At 35.6% G+C, this 23,146-nt stretch overlaps 1 protein-coding gene across 1 annotated transcript in view; it reads left to right on the top strand.

The window, feature by feature from the left end:
* The window catches only part of ABCD2 (ATP binding cassette subfamily D member 2), a 59,198-nt gene that overhangs the window by 24,471 nt on the left and 11,581 nt on the right, over window positions 1–23,146 (top strand). Inside the window, exons 7-8 of the mRNA XM_066368962.1 lie at window positions 15,408–15,553; window positions 21,457–21,541. Coding sequence (XP_066225059.1) covers window positions 15,408–15,553; window positions 21,457–21,541 — 231 coding nt within the window. The remainder of the gene's footprint in view (window positions 1–15,407; window positions 15,554–21,456; window positions 21,542–23,146) is intronic.

The following is a 23,146-nucleotide window of genomic DNA, read 5'->3' as shown; positions in this document are numbered from 1 at the left end:
ACAATCCTATTTTTATTAGCATAAAAAAATAAAATTCTTAATAAATTTAACTAAGGAGGTAAAAGATTTATACACTGAAAAATATAAGACCCTAAAAAAAAAAACTAACAAAGGGAAAGATATCCCATGCTCATGGACTGGAAGAATATTATTAAAATATACATACTACCTTATAGATTCAGTGCAATTCCAATGTCAATGTTGACAGAAATATAAAGAACAATACTAAAATTTGTGTGAAACTACAAAAAAACCCTAAACAGTGAAAACAATCATGAGAAAGAACAAAGCCAGAGACATCGCATTTCCTGATTTCAAATTATACTACAAAGCTATAGTAATTCTACAACAGTATGTATTAGACTAAAAATAGACATAAACTAATGGAACAGAATTGAGAGTCTAGAAATAAATACCTCACCTGTCAATTAATACAGTGTGTCCGTAAAGTCATGGTGCACTTTTGACCGGTCACAGGAAAGCAATAAAAGATGATAGAAATGTGAAATCTGCACCAAATAAAAAGAAAACCTCCCAGTTTCTGTAGAATGATGTGGCAGCATGTGCACATGCGCAGATGATGACGTAACACCATGTATACAGCGGAGCAGCCCATGGTCATGCCAGTCGAGATGTGGACGGTACAGGGGAAAGTTCAGTGTGTTCTGTGGCTTGCTAAATTCGAATCTGTGACCAAAGTGCAACGTAAATATCGGCGCGTTTATAACGAAGCGCCACCACATAGGAATAACATACTCGGTGGGATAAGTAGTTGAAGGAAACTGGCAGTTTGGTGGAGAAACCCCGTTCTGGTAGGCCATCAGTCAGTGACGAAGTCTGTAGAGGCTATACGGGATAGCTATCTAAGGAGCCCTAAAAAAATCTGTGAGTGAGCCCACATCAAACTGCACTAAATAGGTATGAAACTGGGAGAGTTTTCCTTTTATTTGGTACAGATTTCACATTTCTATCTTCTTTTGTTGCTTTCCTGTGACCGGTCAAAAGTGCACCGTAACTTTACAGACACACTGTATAATGAGATGTCATCTCACATCTATTAGGATAAGTATCTTCATAAAAGACAAGGGATAACAAGTGTTGGCTAGACTATGGAGAAAAGGGATGCACTTCTGATGGAAATGGAAATTGGGGTAGCCACTATTAGAAACAGGATGGCGGTTCCTCAAAAACTTAAAAATATAACTACCATGAGACCCAGCAATCCAACTTTTGGATATTTATCCAGAGGAAATGAAAACAGAATCTTCAGGAGATATTTGTACTCCCATGTTAATTGCAGCATTATTCACAGTAGCCAAGAGATGGAAAAAACCTCAGTGCCCATCAACAGATGAATGGAAAGAGATGATGTGATGTGTATATATACACAATGAAATATTTTTCAGCTATGAGAAAGATGGAAATACTGCCATTTATGACATGATTGAAGCTTGAGGGCATTGTGCTAGGTGAAATAATTCAGACAAAGACAAATACCATGTGATATCACTTATATGTGGAATCTAAAAATGCTAAACTTATAGAAGCAGAATAAATTGGTGATTACCAGTGCCTGGAGAGTGGGGGAAGGTGGAGATGTTACCAACTTCCAGTTAAAAGATGAATACATTCTGGGAATATAAAGTACAGCATGTGAGTATAGTTAACAATGACATGTTCTATATTTGGAAGTTATTGAGAGTATATATTTAATGTTCTTACAACAAAAAAGACATAGTAATCATGTGAGGTGATAGAGATGTCAGGTAACACTAGGTGATAATCATTTTGCTGTCTCTAAGTGTATCAAATCAACATATTGTACACTTTAAATTTACACAATGGTATATGTCATTTTGTTCTTAGTAAAACTGGAAAAATAAAAAAAACATACCACTAAACGGTACACTTAAAAACGGTTAAGATGTGAATTTTATGTTATGTGTATTTTACTACAACTCTTTAAAAGTTGGGGAAGGAGGTGCATAAATCCAGTCTTTGCCCCTAGAGAAACCTAACTATGTGATTTTGCAACAGACTGGGAAATTTTTTTTAGTTATGAAACTTACTCTTGCCTAAAAAAAAAGGTCAACTACAACTTAATTTAGGAGAAAAATGAGAATCAAAAGTATTTTTGAAGCCTAAAATGTTTCTTAATAATTTCCGTTAAGTCATTTTATGTTGATCATATAGCCTTAGAAACATGCCAATATGTATTTATGTTTAAAATCTTATATCTTGCTTAAAAAGCATAGAATTTACTTAAATGTATATATAAACTAAGTGTATCGGTGTAGTATTTATTTCTTATATTCTCAAGGCTGCTGATTTTTCAAATAAATTGAAAAATAATCTTATAAGATTTTATGATTTAAAAGGAAACTGCTAAAACCTATTTCAAAATATTTCTAAGTAGCTAATCTTAAACATTTTTTCTTGGATTATTTTCAGTAATGAATATTTAACAGCTATTTTATTTTATTGCATTAACTTATAGCAATAGAATATTGCTTAAATACTAGCTTGGAAAAAAAAAGCCTGTAATTTCAAGGTAGAACTGAATCTTATATACTGACAGAATAAACTTCATAAGTCACAATCAGGCCTTTATAATAATCTCCCTGAAAAAAAAAAATAATCTCCCTGTTTTTACTTGTGATTGAAAGATTTCTTATAGAAAATAGATCTCCATATGCAATAATGAAATACACAGTAATTGTTATTTTAATCGGGAAAAATTAGTGGGTTTTGTTAAAGTGGATTTCTAATGATGTCGTGCAGTGTACAGAAGAAAAAAGTAAAGTACTGGGGGGAAACTATTCTAATTACACATATGAAGCCATTTGTTGTTTTTTTTAACCAAATCTCTAGAGAATGCTGCTATGGTTTAGTTTAGTTTAAAAGCTGGGAAACCTGAATTCCTAAGAAATTGTGAAATCATTTTAGCAATCTTAATAATGAGAACCAGATAAAAGGAATCTGGGCCTTAGTTCAAAAATACAAACAAAAAGTAGTGGTAGATAAATTAGTTTCAAAACAGCTTTTTCTCTTGTTTCTTCTTCATTAATTATTTTAGATATGACAATTACTGGAATATTTCATAAGTTTAAGCAAAGACATATTTCATCTAAAATACAGATTTAGCCACTCTAAGTAAATCTATGGTAAAATTCTTAGTCTTGCCCAGATAGTACTTTAAAGAAATATTTTGGCAATTTCAGGCTGTTTTAGACTGAATTTCTAAGTAATGTGACTATAGTTTTTCATGATTAAAGCTCGTTTTCCCTACTGACCCTTAGGAAAAGTCTTCCACTTGGATACAGATCTTGAATTTCTTTTGTTAATTCTTGGAGCAGTTCCTCTGTCTTCCCTGCTACCTAAGGATAGATTTGTGATCTCCTGCTCTTGTTCTCACTTATCCACTAATTTATGGCCCAGCTGTCACTCAGTGATTCCCTAGTAAGTTTCTGTCTTCAGCCATTAAAACTTTGAAAGCCCAATCTTTTACTGAGTTGTTTAGCTCGTGTGCTAACAAAATATGATCATATGCCAACACTCACCAAAATATGAATGTGAAACTTTTGGTAGAGGTTGGGGGAACAGAGAGTAAAAGAGAGAAAGGGAAGGAAGGAGAAAGGAAGGACAGAAAGGAGCGATGGAGGAAGAATGGAAAGACAGAGGGAAGACAGAAGATAACAGGTGTTTACTAGCAAAAAGTAGCAAAATCTAGGATTCTTTTATACTTTTAATCATCCAGAGGGTCATTTGTATACATCACAGGTCTGTCCTCAGCAACAGTCTCAAGTTGGGCAACAACCCACCATATAATTCTGTTCCCAAAGCTCTTGCTCTCTCTATCTTGAAAGAAATATCTGAGGAAAGAAATTTTGAACCATGACCTTACTATTCAAACCTATATGGCCAACTACATACGCTCAGACCAACAGATTTGAAATAGATTCAGATTTCCCTCAATTTTGTATGGAAAAGAAACTTGTACAAATTTTGTACATCTAAGTCTGAGAAGTAAAAGTTTAGGAAAGTAAAAGAAGGCTTATATTATGGATCAAATTAAAATTGATAAATATTTTTTAAAGGAGGAAAAAGGGGGATAGAATGGGTGGGATAGTTTAGTTCATATGTTGGGGAAAATTATTGCATTTTATTCTTTGTCAATATTCTACTCTTTTTTTTTTTTTTTTTTTTACAGAGACAGAGAGTCAGAGAGAGGGATAGACAGGGACAGACAGGAATAGGGAGAGATGAGAAGCATCAATCATTAGTTTTTCGTTGTGGCGCCGTAGTTGTTCATTGATTGCTTTCTCATATGTGCCTTGACTGTGGGCCTTCAGCAGACTGAGTAACCCCTTGCTCAAGCCAGCAACCTTGGGTATTGGGTGAGCTTTAGCTGAAGTGAGATGAGTCCACGCTCAAACTGGCGATCTCGGGGTCTCGAACCTGGGTTCTCCACATCCCAGTCTGACGCTTTATCCACTGCGCTACCGCCTGGTCAGGCAATATTCTACTCTTTTTAAAAAAAATAATTTTAACCAATAGTTACTAAAGCCCTGGCATAAGATACTAGAGCAAATAGACAATAAGACACAGTTATAGTAGGGTGCTTATGTCAAATTTAGTTTTAAACAAAAACATGCAAGTAACTTCAGTAAAAGCCAGAATAAGATCCTCAAGAAAGGCAAGAAATGCTCTAGATGTTTTAAGTGAGGGAAAACATAATAGAACAGTGTGTCATTTGACCCGGGTTTTGAAAGTTAGGATTTTAACAATTGTCATGAATAGGGTGTTTCTCCAATGTCCAATAGATCAGAAATGCCACAGATTCAAGTAAGATTTTGAACACTTCTAAGCAGGGCTGTCCTGTCCACCCTTCCTCTAATATATGCCAAGCAGAGAAAAGCAAATATTTATTAGATTTATCTCCATTAATATTATGTCATTGGTACATACTGGAAATAGTAGCGTCCATCCCCTAGGTCCTCAAGCATTGCTAAAGTGTTCTTTTAGCTGAAGTTGTTTGAATTACTTTTTAAAGTTCTCTAGTGACTTGGGAGTCTGCCATTTCCCCCAGTTTCTACCCAATGAGCTCATCTCCTCTTTAGGAGTAAATGACACAATCTTAAATGTTAAATTTTAGTCTGCCAATGCTTCTTGAAAAACAACAAAAAGATGACAGTAATTGCTTCTATAAGTCATTTTTTTTGTTTTCTTTTGTCAGAAGAGAACAAAAATTATATATAACATTTTATATACCAGCTCAGTGTAAGTAACATGTTCAAATACCATGTTACTTAATCTTCTAGACTAAATGTAAATACTGCTTAATAAAGTAGTTATGAATCACAGTTTAAAATTTAATGCATCATAAAAATCCTAAATTTGGCTATACACAGGAAGGACAGCATGACTAATTAGTTTGTACAGCAAATTAAATATAGATAACTTTACTCCTATCTTTTAATTATGAACAGTACATGTGGATTATGCTTTGCATAAGTCATGCTAAATGGAACATTTTAAATAATTAAATTGGAGTTCAAAGGGATTAGAGACTTTAATACTGAGAGTTACCCAGCAGTTCAGAGCCAGGATTAGATTTTACCAAATCTTTGGATTCAAACTCTCTGAACTCACCACCTCTTATTTTCAGATTAAGAAAATAATCATATTAAAAACATCTACCTGTAATTTTTAAAAACCCACCATTTGACCTTAAATATTTTCAGGCAATCATAATAATTAAAGCCCCTCTAACACTGTTATTCCCCACATTTATGGGGAATAACTATCATTCCTTTTATAGTTTGCATTCACTTTTTAAAATATCTATTTTCTTCAACTGTTTTTCTTAAGAAGAGCTTTTGACATGAAATCTTAGCTTTTAAAAGTGCCAGAGTTGAATCCATGTTTTCTCTGATGGCACTTTTTACTCATCCCTTCAATGATAGTTTATGTATTTTTAAAATTAACTGAATTAATATTGATTTTTATTTTGAGAATCTTATGACATTTTGATATAATTGATAGATCCTAGGGTATCTGAGCAAGAGCTGAGCATCTTTGGCCTATTACTTTAAAAAAAAAAAATTAATTTACAATGTGTCAAACAATTACTGAGTGCTAGTCACTATTTTACACACATTTCTATTTTTCTGTATGATAACACATAAGGTTGGTGTTAGTATCCCTAGTGTATACGTAGATGAGAACACTTAGAGAGAGGTTGAAGTCCTGGGCTGATAAATGTTGGAGCTAACATTTGAACTTAGATGTGTCTGACTCTAAGGTCACTTGTCTTGCTTATTGCCTGCAGCAGGAGACATGTCTCTAAAAAATTACTGTTCTTTTGCCTAACCTTGCAAGTAAATATCACCAACTAAGGTTGTTTGCTTGGTATGCTTAAATGGTATTGACATCAAACTATTGTTTGAAAGTAGAGTCCTTTTACTGTTGAGGGTGGAAGGCAATCCATGCCAATTTTAGCATAAAGGTTAACATAAGTACTTGGCTTTCATTCATTTATGTTAATGTGAAAGAAGCTATAGTCTTATATAAAAGTGAAATTGCTTTAAATTTACCTTTATTCAAATTACTTTCAAATTATAATATGTTCTCTATTCTTTCCTATTCGTCTAAAACCTATTTCTCTATACAACTTTAATTTCTCAAAAATATTACCTTAATTTTATTATTCTTTTATTATTTATTTATTAAGTGAGAGCCAGGGAGTCAGGGAGGCAGGGAGGCAGAGAGACAGACTCCCGCATGCACCCCGACTGGGAACCACCAGGCATGCCCACTAGGGTGTGATGCTTTGCCCATCTGGGGCTGTTGCTCCATTACTCAGAACTGAGCCATTTCAGCACCTGAGGTGAGGCCATGGAGCCATCCTCAGCACCCAGTGCCAATTTTATTTGAACCAATTGAGCCATGGCTGCAGGAGGGAGAGAGAGAAAGAGAGAGAGAGAGAGAGAGAGAGAAGAGAAGAGGGGTGAGAAGCAGATGGTTGCTTCTCCTGTGTGCCCTTACTGGGAATTGACCCAGGACTTCCACACGCCAGGCCAACACTCTACCACTGAACCAACTGGCTAGGGCTCTAATAAATACTATTAACAAAGTTGACTTTTAAATGATTTACATACATTCTTATTAGCTTGCTGATACTTTGATTATTCCATTAACATTATTTTTATTAATTATAATGAACACGTTCCTTGCTCTTAAGGAGGATGTGCACTGTAGCATCCACCGGGTATGAGAACAAACGTTGGAGACTTTCAGGAATTAAGATGTTACTTTATTGGCCAGTTTAAACTGCGCAGGGGCGAACTCCCAAGATGTCCCGGAGACACCGTGCCCACAAGGAGCTGCAAACGGAAGCTGCACCTGGAGCTTACAGCCAGGCCCTTATATATCCTAAGTGAGCAAGCATAATACAGAAGCAGAAGTGGCAGTTTAGCTATTGGCTAGGGAGGTCACACGCAGCATAGCAACAAGGGCCGGCATAGCAACAGGGGCCTGTTTTAGCTTAGTGGTGAATTTCAAACCTAAACTTCTGATAAGGGTCTCTGACCTTCTTTGTTCCTCACAGGAGCCTCACAGGAGCCATATCAGCACTTACTGTTCCTTCAATAGTTACACTCTTTGCAGCACTCCCTGTTCCTTCAATAGTTACACTCTTTGGCAGCCCCAGTACTCCCTGAATCTAACATGCACTTCTTTGCTTTAGCACCTAGAAATATTTTATCCTAAAAATATAATCTCAGTAATATAACTATTTCTCTTCAGTTGTGTATTCTTTTTTGCTACCTATTTATTTTGAAAATATTAGGAATGACTTATGAATTGAGGTCTCAAATCTTGTTTTTGTTGTTCATAAAAAAATTTGATGACATGATTAGTTCTGACATGTACATTTATATGAATTATTAATAGCTAGTTATGGTTTTCGGATTCCTGACTTCTTATTACTATGGCAATACAGCAGATCTTAGCTATTGATCTTCTTAAATTTAACACATGCCTTAAATATAGTTAAATTGCAGTGAAACTTTTATCAGTATTGTTAAAATCCAGATGACTATGAAATACTTAGCATTTTAGGTGATCATTCCAGAGACTCCAAGCACAAAGACAGAGTTAGCATTTCTCCATGCTTTCTCCTTCTTTCTATCTTTGTCCCTATTAAGTAGAAAAAAAATAGAGAAAAATATAAAAATAAACAAATATAAACCCTAATAAATTTCAACATTTTACCAAAACAGCCATAAATTGTCGATAATTAAATGTACAGAAAGTGGGGTATATAGTACAAATTATAAAAGTACCCTGAGACATTAGTAATAACTATAAAAAGCCCAGATCACTGAGAGTGGATTTGATCTCAAATAATTTTACCATTATAATTGATAGTTTAATTATATGTGCATTTGAAGGAATTTTAGATTACAAAGAAAAATAACCATGATAATTATTTAAATTATAATGTGATACCTATGGGTTTATTCCAGTTTTTCCCCACAACAAATAGAGGTGAATTTGACTTTTACTTAGAGAAAGTAAATCAAAAGTATATAGTGTTTCTCTTTTGTTAGCTACTAATTATAAGCAATCCATTTATTATTATTGCTTATACTATGTATGTTGCATGATTTCCTTCCTGATGGGCCAGAACAAGTAAGCTCATAACATTCTGACATGGTAATTGATGTACCTGAAATACTTAGAAGATAATCTGAATAGATAATCTACATATCTAGAAAGGAAAGTTTAGTAAAGGGTACTTTAAATACTTATTAGTTATGTATATCTTTGGTAGGACTAGAGAAACTTGAGCTAGCTTAAAATGTTAAATTCCAGACTTTTGAGTTTGAAAAAGGATCACATGCAAACTAATCACATAAACATTGGTTATAGGCTCTTCCATTCCCTTGTGCTTTCAAATAGATTCAACAGCATACCAAATTGTCTTAATACAGACTTTCTAGAGGATTCTGTGATCACTTTAACTTCATGATAACATTTTAAAATAATTATATTAATAAAACCTATTAGAGTACCCTTAGTTACTATGTACCTCATTAAACACATAGATAATGTCCTATTTTCACCATTCCACATTATATAAAACAATAATTAGGCAAAAAAATTTTAATAAAGCAATATTTATTGCCCTTAATAAATATATAATTTTTAAAGGTTGTTTTTTAACATTTTTAAAATTTTTATTTATTGATTTGAGAGAGAGAGAAAGGGAGAGAAGGACAGGAACATTGATCTGTTCCTGTATGTGCCCTGACCGGGGATCAAATCAGCAACCTCTGTGCTTTGGAGCAAAGCTCTAACCAACTGGGCTGTTCAGCAGGGGCATACATACAGGGGATCCTCAGGTTATGACAGTCTCAAAATATGACGTTTCGAGTTAATGACACTCACTCCCATAAAAACTTTAAAAAATTGAGACGTGAGTGTTTCAATTTACTCTGTTAGCGTCATACTTACAGATTATGTGGACAAGCTAGTTTGGTTAGAAAAAGTCATCAACATTCCAGACTAGTCTGTAACAATTCTGTAAGTAGGTAGAGAGGCCTGCAACAGATCTTGTACCCTCTACATCAGCTGCTTCTCGAAATGAAACACCTGTGTACAGGTAGAATAATCTCTAGCGTCTGCTGCATGTTCCTTAGGTAATCCTGATCCACCTGACCCAGTAGCTCCATTACCCTCTGCAGGTTCTCCTGCCTCTCTAGCTCCCTCCTCCCAATAGGTCACTCTCTCCCACCTTGCAATGCCCCTTCCAGTGTGTAAGTCAACCACAGAAATAAAGGTAAGAAATTATTTTTACGTTCATTTTTTGTCATTTTTTTCAGTTAATATAATACAGTGTACAGCATACTATATTTATGTCCTTTTCCTTTTTCTGTGGCCTAGTTGTGTTTTTATGCTCTAGCTTGTGATTTTACAACTGTGTTAGGTTACGTAGTGACTTAGGCTTGGGTGTGTTTCAACTTACACCAAAATCACTGTCATTGGAACAGAACTATATTGTAACCCAAGGAACCCCTGTATATAATTTTATAAAATATTTTTGTTACATTTTCTCAGTCTTTTCTTTACATAAATTTTTAAGGTTGCAATTTTCATACACTATTAAATCATTTTGAGTGACAATATCTCAAATAACAAATTATATGGACATATTTGCAGTTTTTCATCTAGCATCATAAAATGTTTATGGTTTGACATTTTATTTAAATCTCACCCTGATTGAATTAAAAAAAACTTTTCTCACCTGACCAGGCAGTGGCATAGTGGATAGAGTGTCAGACTGGGATGCAGAGGACCCAGGTTCAAAACCCCGAGGTTGCCGGCTTGAGCATGGGCTCACCAGCTTGAGCGTGGGATCATAGACATGAGCCCAAGGTCGCTGGCTTGAGCAAGGTGTCACTTGCTCTGCTGGAGTTCCCAGTCAAGGCACATATGAAAAAGCAATCAATGAACAACTAAGAAGCCGCAATGAAGAATTGATGCAGCTCATCTCTCTCCCTTCCTGTCTGTCCCTATGTGTCCCTCTCTCTGCCTCTCTCTCTCTGTCTCTGTCACAAAGGAAAAAACCAACTTTCTTTTTTATTTTGATTTGATTTTTTTTTATTTTAAGAGCGTGTACTCAAAACAGTACTGACTCATAAACTCAATAAGAAATTAAGCATTTCAAAACATAATTCAATTATCTTGCTTTGCCTTAGAGTTAAGACCCCTCTTGAGATAAATTGCCATATTTGTTCATCAAAGAGAATTGATAGATTTCAAAAGGCATAAGAAAATCTTAAATAATATTAAGTTATCTTTTGAAAGAATTTGAAAAGTCTTGCCCTTCCAAAACAAGGAAAGCATATTGATAACTTTGAGGCTACATATATTGCTCTAGTAAACTAAATGGCCCTTCAGTTAATTTTATAAAGTACTTCAAGCCTGGCTTATGGTGGCGCAGTGGATAAAGTACCAACATGCAATGCTGAGCTTGCTTGCTCAAAACCCTGGGCTTGCCCGGTCAAGGCACATGTGACAAGCAATCAAAGAACAACTAAAGTGAAGTGGCTATGCATTAACACTTCTTGCTCCACACCCATCTCTCCTCTCTCTATAAAAAATCAATAAAAATAAAATATTTAATCAAAGTACTTCTAGGTAAACTTGAGACTTTCTTGAGTGTTTAACAGAATATAATCTCTAAAATTGTTGTAATTAGGTAGTTATTAATAGTGTTGAGAATAATCAAAGGTTACTATGAGATGTAACACTACATGTTTCTTAGCTGGCTAAATAGAAATACTTTTACATTTTTTTTAAAGGTTGCTTTATCACATAGATAGAAAACTTAAGCCTAACTAGAAATGAAGTTTTTTTCCTTAAGAGTTTAGTGAATGCCTACTATGTGTTCTGACTACATTGCCTCCTTTAATCCTTATAACATACATTAAAGTAAGTTATTTTGCATATAAGGTACCTCAAGATCTGACTTTGGGTCGCTTTGCTAGTAAATGGTGAGTTCAGGATTCTAGCCCAGAACCATCTCTCCAGAGTCCATTATCACAACCTTGATGCTATGCATCTTCCCTGAAACGTAGATATAAAATATGATGCCATCAAATGTTGCCAGTTGATCAAGTCTTATGGTAGAATCCTGTAGAACAGAGGTCCCCAAACTTTTTACACAGGGGGCCAGTTCACTCTCCCTCAGACCGTTGGAGGGCCAGACTATAAAAAAAACTATGAACAGCCCTGGCCGGTTGGCTCAGCGGTAGAGCGTCGGCCTAGCGTGGGAAGGACCCAGATTCGATTCCCGGCCAGGGCACACAGGAGAAGTGCCCATTTGCTTCTCCACCCCTCCGCTGCGCCTTCCTCTCTGTCTCTCTCTTCCCCTCCCGCAGCAGAGGCTCCATTGGAGCAAAGATGGCCCGGGTGCTGGGGATAGCTCTGTGGCCTCTGCCTCAGGCGCTAGAGTGGCTCTGGTCGCAACATGGCGACGCCCAGGATGGGCAGAGCATCGCCCCCTGGTGGGCAGAACATCGCCCCTGGTGGGCGTGCCAGGTGGATCCTGGTCGGGCGCATGCGGGAGTCTGTCTGACTGTCTCTCCCTGTTTCCAGCTTCAGAAAAATGCAAAAAAAAAACCAAAAAAAAAAAAACTATGAACAAATCCCTATGCACACTGCACATATCCTATTTTAAAGTAAAAAAACAAAACGGGAACAAATACAATATTTAAAATAAAGAACAAGTAAATTTAAATCAACAAACTGACCAGTATTTCAATGGGAACTATGCTTCTCTCACTGACCACCAATGAAAGAGATGCCCCTTCCGGAAGTGTGGCGGGGGCCGGATAAATGGCCTCAGGGGGCAGCATGCGGCCCCGTGGGCAGTAGTTTGGGGACCCCTGCTGTAGAAACAATAGTGGGGGTTGGGGAAGAAACACTTGTGAAATGAATGCTCAGATGTATTGTAATCATTGTAATCTCAGTTAAGTATTGTGTCATGGCTGTTCTGTGGATCAAATATCTGGGGTTCATGGTAAGTTAAGAGGATATCTGTGCTTCTGATATACATTAAATTAGAGCTGGCACCACTTTGGAAATTAGCAAAAGTATTTTCTCCTAAGGTTTTTTAGTATTTCTTCTTCTAAGTAGTGTCAGTGTAATAAGTAAAGGACTGCACTTTGACCCTGGTGGCCAATTTTTATTTTATATTACTATTATTATTACCAAATATTAATTTAAGATATCATTACATTTTATCAGTGCTTAAGATGATGGCAATAAACAAATAATTGTGTGTCCTCATTGTATTTTTAAAAATATATAGTTAGACTGGAGAGGGAAAGATAAAGAAGAAGGCGGGAGAAGAAGACATAGAGATACAGTGAAGAAATGTGGCCAGAAGTTGTGCAGCCACTTTAGAAAAGAGTTGGGCAATTCCTCAACAAGTTGAACACGTTTACCATATTCTGCAGCACTTCCACTCATAGGTATATGCCACTATTCATACTAGCCAAATAGGGAAACAACTGAAATATCCATCAACAATGAATGGATTTTTAAAATGTGGCACATCCATGCAATAGAATTATTCAACCATAGGGAGGAATAAAACACTGTTACATGATACGTTATGAATTAACCTGAACACTTGCTAACAGAAAAGAGACCATCACAAATGACCACATATTGTATGATACATATATATTAAATGTCCAGAATAGACAGAAAGTAGATTAGTAGTTGCAGGGTCTGGGAGGAGAAAAGAATGGGGATTGTCTGCTATTGAGTACAGAGTTTCATTTTGGGTTAAAAAAATATTCTAAAATTAGACAATGGTGATGATTGCATGAGCTTGTGAATATACTAAAAGTCATTGAATTGCACAATTTGAAAGGGTAAATTTTATAATTTTATGATGTATACATTATATCTCCATTTTTAAAACATGACCACAGATTTCTTATATTTGTAAATACCAATTTAAAAATCTTATCATATAAATGTATATATGTATAATTGAAATATGAGTATTTTGATTTTCAAATATTGGTTAAATGTGTTACAAAATCTATTGTCAACTAAATCATTTGTACATAATGGGAACCAAATAACACTTGGTCTACAAAACATATTTTGTATTTGTAACCTTCAACTCTCTCTCTTTCTCTCCGCACATACACACACATACACACACACAGCCATATACACACACACAGCTGTACACACACACACACATTTTTTTTAAGTTGCAGTAATCATAAATCTTCACCCTTAACTACTTTAGGGTGTAATTTCAAAAAGCAAGAATAGTCACTAACATTACCATAATGCAATCATTAAACTCATGAAAATTAACATTGCTAATATTATCTTAACATACTTTTGTTAGTTGCCAACTGGCTTCCTACACAGAGAGCAAGGAGAGACTGAAGGAAGAGGCAGACCACCCCAGATTGGTGGGTAGCTGTTTTAATAAGCAAGGACGTATACAAGTATCATCTTGGGCAACTATCAGATGAGTCAACTTCTGCCCCTGCCCAATAGAATCTTTAAAGTTTATGTAGCAGTCTTAACTGGGTTCAGTCATGTATACTGTCAGATGGGCTCAACAACACATTGCTCTCTTCAGGCTGCGTGCTTGAAATAGCTGCAGCTGGGTCCCATGGGCAGAGCAGTCATTGCAGGGGCAGCCATTTTACATAAGGGACTTACGCATCCAAAGATTTGGGAATCCACGAGGGGTCCTGAAACCAATCCCTCATAGGTACCAGGGAAGGAAGGACTATATAGATCAGTGGTTCTCAAATGGAGATAGTTCTGTCCTCCAGGGAACAGGATCTGGAGAATATTTTTGTCACTACAGTACTGGATGCGACTAGCATCTAATGGATAGAGACCAGGTATGCTGCTAATCCTCCCACAATACACAGGGTATCCCTTGACAACAAAGAATTATGTAGTTCACTGTATCCATAAGAAACCCTGCTATGCATCTAATTTTGCATGCTTTTTGTAACAATAATATTTTATGGATATCACTCTATATTGATTCATAGAGATATTTGCATCCTGTTTTTTTTTTCTTTTAGCTACATATATATGGCTGGTATTATCATTTACTCAGTCTCCTTTCTATGAGCATTTAAGTTGTTTTCAATATTTTACAATTACAAATAATGCTGCAGTAGATAATCTTCTGTACTTTATTTGTTGCTGTTGGTATTTTTGAAGTATATCTTCAGACTAAATTCATAGAAGTGGGCCAAAGACCAAGTGATACGTTTGTTTGCCAAATCCCCTCCGAAGGTTTGTGCCACTTTATACTTTCACCATTGTATGAGAGTGCCTGCTTCTCCAGAGACTGGAGTGAGTGGTCAAGTGTTTGAAGCTCTGCCAAGCTGATATTTATGAAACTCATGGTAGTTTTAATTTTGATTTTTCTCATTATGAAAGACATTTTGAAAAAAAAAAATTTGTTCACATTGTTGGACCCAAATCTTAAATTTTAAAATAGTTAACCTAAATACTATTTGATGAAATACAGAAGCAACATTTATAGAATATTGCAAAGCAAGTATGTATTTCTATGCTGAAAATATTCAGCTATCTCCTGTTAGATTTTGAAATAGAACATTTTACTTGTGGCTGTGTTTCAGGAAGTCTCTACATGAACATAACAGTGTATTATCCTGTCATGTCCAAGAGAAAAATACTTATCACTTGGCAATAAATATAATCCTAGAAATGTGGTATTTAAAGTCTGCTGTACAGTTTTCAGACCACCAGGATGTCACACCAAGTAAACCAAGCTGACTTTTTACTAAGATTCTCGTGTGCTTGGTGTTTCATAGGCCGTACATGTCTCTTGGAAGTCTTCGGGATCAAGTCATCTATCCTGATTCAGTGGATGACATGCACGGCAAAGGCTATACAGACCAAGATCTGGAATGTATTCTACACAATGTCCACCTCTATCACATCGTCCAAAGAGAAGGAGGTAAACTCTCATTATTTTTTTTTATTTATTTATTTTTTGTTTGTTTTTGGTTTTTTTTTTTTTCATTTTTCTGAAGCTGGAAACAGGGAGAGACAGTCAGACAGACTCCCGCATGCGCCCGACCGGGATCCACCCGGCACGCCCACCAGGGGGCGATGCTCTGCCCACCAGGGGGCGATGCTCTGCCCATCCTGGGCGTCGCCATGTTGTGACCAGAGCCACTCTAGCGCCTGGGGCAGAGGCCACAGAGCCATCCCCAGCGCCCGGGCCATCTTTGCTCCAATGGAGCCTTGGCTGCGGGAGGGGAAGAGAGAGACAGAGAGGAAAGTGTGGCGGAGGGGTGGAGAAGCAAATGGGCGCTTCTCCTGTGTGCCCTGGCTGGGAATCGAACCCGGGTCCTCCGCACGCTAGGCCGACGCTCTACCGCTGAGCCAACCCGCCAGGGCTTCATTTTTTTTTTTTTTTTTTTTTTTTTTTAAATGCATTTAACTCTGTGTCATAAAAATAAATAGATTGTGATTTAATTTAAATATATGCTATTATTAGAACATAAGCACACAAGTAAAGATGGAGTTTACAGCTTTTATTGCTTTTCCATTATTGACGACATCGACATCATCTTTTCTGCCTGTGTTATATTTCGTGCAGCATGCCATGCTTTTTATTAAACATGCTCCTTCATTTTAAAAGTTATTTTTTCATACTTGAATGTACAAATGTCCCTGAGGCCATTGTCAGTCTAGATATATGTAAAGTTTATGACAAATATTTTCCTGTCAAGTTCTCAGCTTATATTAAACTTAATAATTTGAGAGATAATTGTCATGAAACTTCTTTTTTGTTTTTAGAACCACAGTCTTAACAATAAATTTTTCTCTCTCTCAAGCAGCAGATAGAGAATTAGATAAAATATAGAAACTTTTGTACTGTGGTGTTTCAGTATAAGACGTTTTTGAAAGAATAACAGTTATATGTCTGAGCTTAAAAAAGAATTGCTTTATAATAGACTTTCAAATAACTTCAAAGCATATAATAAGCTATAAAAGGTACTGAAATAACTAGCTTAATTCTAGGTTTAATTTTGCATGGATTTATGCTGTTTCCTACTCCTTTTTACATTATCAGAAGAAGCAGGGTAGTATATTGACTCAGCATATGAGCTTTGAAGGCAAAGTTCTGGAATCAAATCTTAATTAGCACTGTTCTCTTTATCTTAAATGGAGATGAATATCTATCTTATAAGGATTCTAAGAAGACTAAATAAGACAATGTAAGGCCTTTAGAACAGTGGCACATAGTATTTGCCCAAGAATTAGCTAAGATGCTGTTACTAATTACAATACTGATACTATATATATATAGTATTTTGTTCTTGTATAATGATATTTGATACATTACATAGAAATTTCACATGTATCAGTTCATTTGATCCTTACAATAAGTAAATGAGGCAGATAAGAGAGTTCTTATTATATTTATTTTATGGTGTTTGTAGTATCATAAATTGTAGATGCTACAAATATGGAAAGCAGGTTGTCTTTTTGATTTACATGAGCAACTCCTTCCCAGTTTTGAAACAGTGTCAGATTATATGCTATGTATTAATCTTGGATAAGTTATTTTAAATAAATTTAAGACCCAATAATTCAAATAAAAATTTATGAAAAATATTATTTTATTTTTTAAAAGTCATCAAGAAGTTCTAGAACTGTTTTTAAGAATGTTTCAACCTTAATAATGTAATAATAATTGTTATGGTTTATTGACAGTTTACTATGCAGAATATAACATATTAAGCAATTTATATTGTCAGCTTATTTAAGATTCATAACTTCCCAATGATGTGAATTTTACTAACCTCATTTTACAGATCAAGTTCCAAAGTTTAATACATTCCCCAGAGAATGTGAAACAGGTGGGCTCAGTGGTAGAGCGTCGGCCTGGCATGCAGGAGTCCCGGGTTCGATTCCCGGCCAGGGCACACAGGAGAAGCGCCCGTTTGCTTCTCCACCCCTCCCCCTCTTCTTACTCTCTATCTTTCTCTTCCCCTCCCGCAGCCGAGGCTCCATTGGAGCAAAGTTGGCCCAGGCACTGAGGATGGCTCCATGGCCTCTGCCTCAGGCGCTAGAATGGCTCTGGTCGCCACAGAGCAACGCCCCAGATGGGCAGAGCATCGCCCCCTGGTGGGCATGCCGGGTGGATCCCGGTCAGGCACATGTGGGAGTTTATCTGACTACCTCCCCATTTCCAACTTCAGAAAAATACAATCAAAACAAACAAAACAAACAAACAAACAAAAAGAGACAGGGATTCAAACACAGACCTTACTTGAAAGTCAGTGTTCTCTACTGTGCTATGACATTATGGTATATTACCTCCTAGCCTGGACAACTAGTAAAAATTGTTATATTCTTACACATCGAAAATTCCAAGGAAACCCACTTTCTTAATCCTTAAAACATGAAATATGTTTTTAAGCAAAACAAGAAAACACATTTGCAAGGTCATCACTTACTTTATTAAAAGCCTACTAAGTTCTGTTTAGTCTACCTAATAATTTGCTTAGAGAAATGCTTTGCTTTAGTAAAAGTTAGAATTAAAAACTTTGGTTTAGGCCCTGGCCGGTTGGCTCAGCGGTAGAGTGTCAGCCCAGTGCATGGAAGTTCTGGGTTTGATTCCCGGTCAGGGCACACAGGAGAAGTGCCCATCTGCTTCTCCACCCTTCCCCCTCTCCTTCCTATCTCTCTCTTCTCCTCCCACAGTCGAGGCTCCATTGGAGCAAAGTTGGCCCGGGCACTGAGGATGGTTCCATGGCCTCCTCCTCAGGCACTAGAATGGCTCTGGCCGCAATGGAGCAGTGCCCCAGATGGTCAGAGCATCGCCCCCTGGTGGGCATGCCGGGTGGATCCCGGTCAGGTGCATGCAGGAGTCTGTCTGACTGCCTCCCCAATTCTAACTTTGGAAAAATACAATAAACACACACACACACACACACACACACACAAAAGAACAAAAAAAAAGAAATTAACTTTGGTTTATTCCATCAAAGAGGTTACAAAATAGAACGTAGAAGTGTTAACAAATGGACATGAACTAAAGCAGTTTGTACATCTCCAAGAAGCAGGAAAACCGTTATTTTCTCAGCTATCTTAGTCTTACTAAATCAGCATCAAAGGGTTGGCTTTTTATTTTGTTGATGGTTTCCTTTGCTATACAAAACCTTTTTAGTTTGATAAAGTCTCATTTGTTTATTTCTATTTTGTTATTACTACAAGAAATGTCTGAGATTTTACTTTCTATGTTTTCTTCTAGATTTCTATGATTTCAATTCTTAATTTTTAAGTATTTAATCCATTTTGAGTTTATTCTTGTGTATGATATGTAAGAAGCTTGTTTAATTTCATTTTTCTCATGTATCTGTACAATTTTCCTAATATAATTTATTGAATAGACTATCTTTACCCCATTGTATGTTCTTGCTTTCTTTGTCTTGACTCTAAAGGTATGGGTTTATTTATTTCTGAGCTCTTTGTTTTGTTCCATTGATCTATATGTGTCTGTTTTTATACGAGTATCATGTTGGGTGTGATTACTACAGCCTTGTAGTATAATTTGATACCAGGTGGTGTGATTCCTCCAACTTTGTTCCTCTTTCTCAAGATCATTGTTGCTATTTGGGGTCTTTGTCAATGCATCAGATAAGGGCTTACTGTCCAAAATTTATAAGGAACTCATACAACTCAACGCTAAAAAACAAATAACCCAATTAAGAAATGGGTGAAGGACCTGAACTGACATATCTCCAAAGAAGATATACTGATGGTCAACAGAAATATGAAAAGATGTTCAATATAACTAATCATCAGAGAAATGCAAATTAAAACCACAATGAGATATCTCCACATGCCTGTCAGAATGGCTATCATCAATAAATCAATAAACACAAGTTGTTGGGGAGGGTGGAAAGAGAACCCTCGTGTACTGTGAGTGGGAATGCAGACTAGTGCAGCCACTGAGGAAAGCAATATGGAGTTACCTCAAAAATTTAAAAATGGAACTGCCTTTTGACCCAGCAATTCCACTTCTGGAAATATATCAAAAGAAACCTGAAATACTAACTCAAAACCTATATGCACCCCTATGCTCATTGCCACATTGTTTACAAAGTAGACAAAATTTGGAAGCAGCCCAAATGCCCATCAGTAGATGAGTGGATAAGAAAGATGTGGTACAGTCCCACAATAGAATACTACTCAACCATAAAAAAGAAGGAAATCTTACCTTTCATGACAACTTGGATGGACCTGGAAAGTATTATACTAAGTGAAATAAGTCAGTCAGAGAAAAACAATTTCCACATGATTTCATTTATGTATAGACTCTAATGAACAAAATAAACTGACAGAAAAAATAAAAACAAACTCGTAGATACAAAGAACAGACTGACAACTGTCAGAGGGAATAGAGGTTGGGAGGCTCTATGAAAAAGGAGAAGGAATTAAGCAAAGGGAAGAAACTTCGTAAACACAGACAACAGTGTGGTGATTACAAGAAGGAGAAAGGGGGTGGGGGAGGCAAATGAGGATTAAAAGTGTAAATGGTGATGGAAGGAGACTTAGCTTTGGGTGATGAACACACAGTACAGTGTACAGATGATCTATTATAGAATTGTACACCTGAAACCTATATAATTTTATTAATGTTATGCCAATAAAATAACAAAATAAATGAATAAATCAGCATCAAAGGTGATACTGTGACTTAGTGTTCTGATTTTTGGTGTTCTGAGATTACGCAGTATTGCCCACTAAAACTTTGGGGTTTAGTGGAACAAAGGACATGTTTTATTTAAATATGTAAAGTTAAAATTTTTTTTGACACAAATACTTTTCTCTTGTGTTTTCTCAATGGCAAAGGGAAAAAAATTTTAAGCCCACACTATTTCTCCACCATGTAGCAATCTCACCCTATTTTTCATACCATCGCTTATGCTTTAAAATTATGCTTTAAAATTCAGCCATAGAAAAAATGTTATCTCAACAGTTTTCACTAGATGTAAAAACTTCAAATCACATGGCCTTTTGAGATTTTTTTCCTATTATAAAATGATAAGGATATGATTTTTAAATAGACAGAAATTTACTGGAAGGAAAATGACACCACAATTCTACAATTCAGCTTTTCATATAAAAAATATTCTGGATACATTTCTATGTCAGTATGTATAACTATAACCTATTTTTTTAAAAATAGAAACATTGCTTTTTAAATAAAAATCAAACAGAAAGTCAGCAATTAAGATGTTGTAAGAGGTTACATAAGTAAATCATAAAGGCGTGAACATAGACCTACATATTATTCCCAATTCTGATACCTAGCTATGTAAAATTAGACACGTCAATTATTCTGTGAGTTTCAATTTACCCACCTACAAAATGTTACTAATAATATCTACCTCATAAGACTGTAGGATATATAATGAGAAAACTTGTGTGAAGTGCCAGGCACATGGAAGCCATTTAAGTTAGTTCCTGCCTCACCCTTCATAGGCTTTGCAACAGGCTTATGCAAATTTGTTTGTCTTTTTCTCCCCTCGCCCTCCAAAGTAAGCGTAACTATATCGACTCTTCGGAGATATTCAGAAACAAACAAACTTTTAACGTGTCAGTATTTAGAATTCTTAGAGGATTATTTGTCAGTAAAAGGAATTATTACCATTAAAATAATATCATATCTACAACAAAATGCTCATACATGATGAGACTCTTTAGTCCATCTTAGCACATGTCCTGTAAAATACCAGGTGCTGTGTGTTAATAGCTTGAACTTGCCAGAATCCCTTGTCTAAAACTGTAACAATTAAACAAATGCTTTCTAAATCTATATCTTTATATTTTTGTAAGGATGGGATGCTGTTATGGACTGGAAAGATGTCCTATCAGGAGGAGAGAAGCAAAGAATGGGCATGGCTCGCATGTTTTACCATAGGTAAGTACACTAGTCTCAGGAAACTACTATTCCATTGTTGTAACAAAAACCTTTGGACAAGATTCAGTGTCTTCATATTTAGTTTAAAAAAAATCTTGCTAAAAAATGGATGCTTAGACTTTATAGTTTAGTGGTTTTTTTAAGTTGTTTTTTTATATGACAAGAAATTTTCAAGCCTCTTTTTTCTATTCATTTTATGTTGACTAATATTAGATGACAAAGTTAAATTTTTATTTTTATGTCTTCTAAGTTTGAAAGGAGAAATAGTGTCATTTTAAATTGTGAAGGATGCTTAACCACTGTTACACTGTTGTGAACACTGGAGGCAGGCATTCAGTAAACTTCTGAATTAAATTGTTAAATTCAAACTAAATTAACTTTTCAACCACTCAGTAGCCTATTCAGGTTAGCAGTGCTCTCCTGGAACATCAGGGATACAACGGAGCAGAAAGGAACTAGGTGTTAATGGACTCGGGTAAAGAGAGATTCAGAAAATAATTTCTCTCAAAAAACCTTTTTTCTTTGCAATCAGCTTCAGATTCATAGCTTTTGAAGTTCAAAGATACCAGGCAGAGGACATTAGAAAGAAATAGTAAAGCTCTTCTGATTTATTCCTCTTGTCTGTCCTATTCTTCTCTGAAAAAGAAATCTCTCTCTCTTTCTCTCTGTTTCTTTTTTAATCTTAGGCTTCTGGCAATGAGAACCTGAGTTGTATGCAAAGCAGGAGGTTATCGGGAAATTACATTACTTACATTTAGCACTTACATCTTGGTCAAAAAGGACCAGGAATTATATACATGAACGTATGAATGGGCTGCAAACTGGGTGGATACCATACTCCTGGAGGGATAGCAGTGGAAGCATTAATACTTTTGTAAAGAAACTTAAAAAGCTGATAAAAAGAGCAAAAATATATCAAGTAAGCCTCACTAAACACTTAGCACCCAGTTGGCCCACATTTAGTAACTAGTTGGCTATCAATTATTTTTAAAAAAACAACAAAACTTTTATTATGAAAAAAACATATCAAAACATCTCAAAGAAGAGATGTTTTGGGTATGATGAGTACCCAAAGATGGGCACCCAAAGAGATGGGTAAAATGAACCCATATTCCCAGCATACTGATTCAATAATCTACCATTTTGTCACATCTGATCTACCTATTTTTTTTATTTTTGAAGCATTTTAAAGTGAATCACAAATATTGTGACATATTCCTTATACTTTGGCATCAATCTCTAGAATCTTAAAATATTTTCTTACATAATAACATACCATAATTGTACCTAATAAAATTGATAATAATTATGTAAAGTCATCTAGTACTTGGTTCAAATTCAGTTTATCACTGATAAAAGCACATACCATTTTAACAATTCTATTAAAATATAATTACATATTTATTTCATAGAAGTAAAAAATTTAGATAAATAAGAAGAAAAAGTCTGCTATCTCATTACCCATATAATACTTAATATATTGAAATAGTTTCTTCTCAATCTTAGTACACAGAAGTTGGTCATTATCTTGAATTTTTAATGTAACCATTTTCATAAAGTATGTTAAAATTTATATTCTTTTTATTTTGTAAGCTTTTATGTTTA

The sequence above is a fragment of the Saccopteryx leptura genome, chromosome 2 (assembly GCF_036850995.1).
Source record: "Saccopteryx leptura isolate mSacLep1 chromosome 2, mSacLep1_pri_phased_curated, whole genome shotgun sequence".
Taxonomy (NCBI): domain Eukaryota; kingdom Metazoa; phylum Chordata; class Mammalia; order Chiroptera; family Emballonuridae; genus Saccopteryx; species Saccopteryx leptura.
Note: the sequence above shows the minus strand (reverse complement) of the source record. Positions and strands in the feature narration are given on the sequence as shown.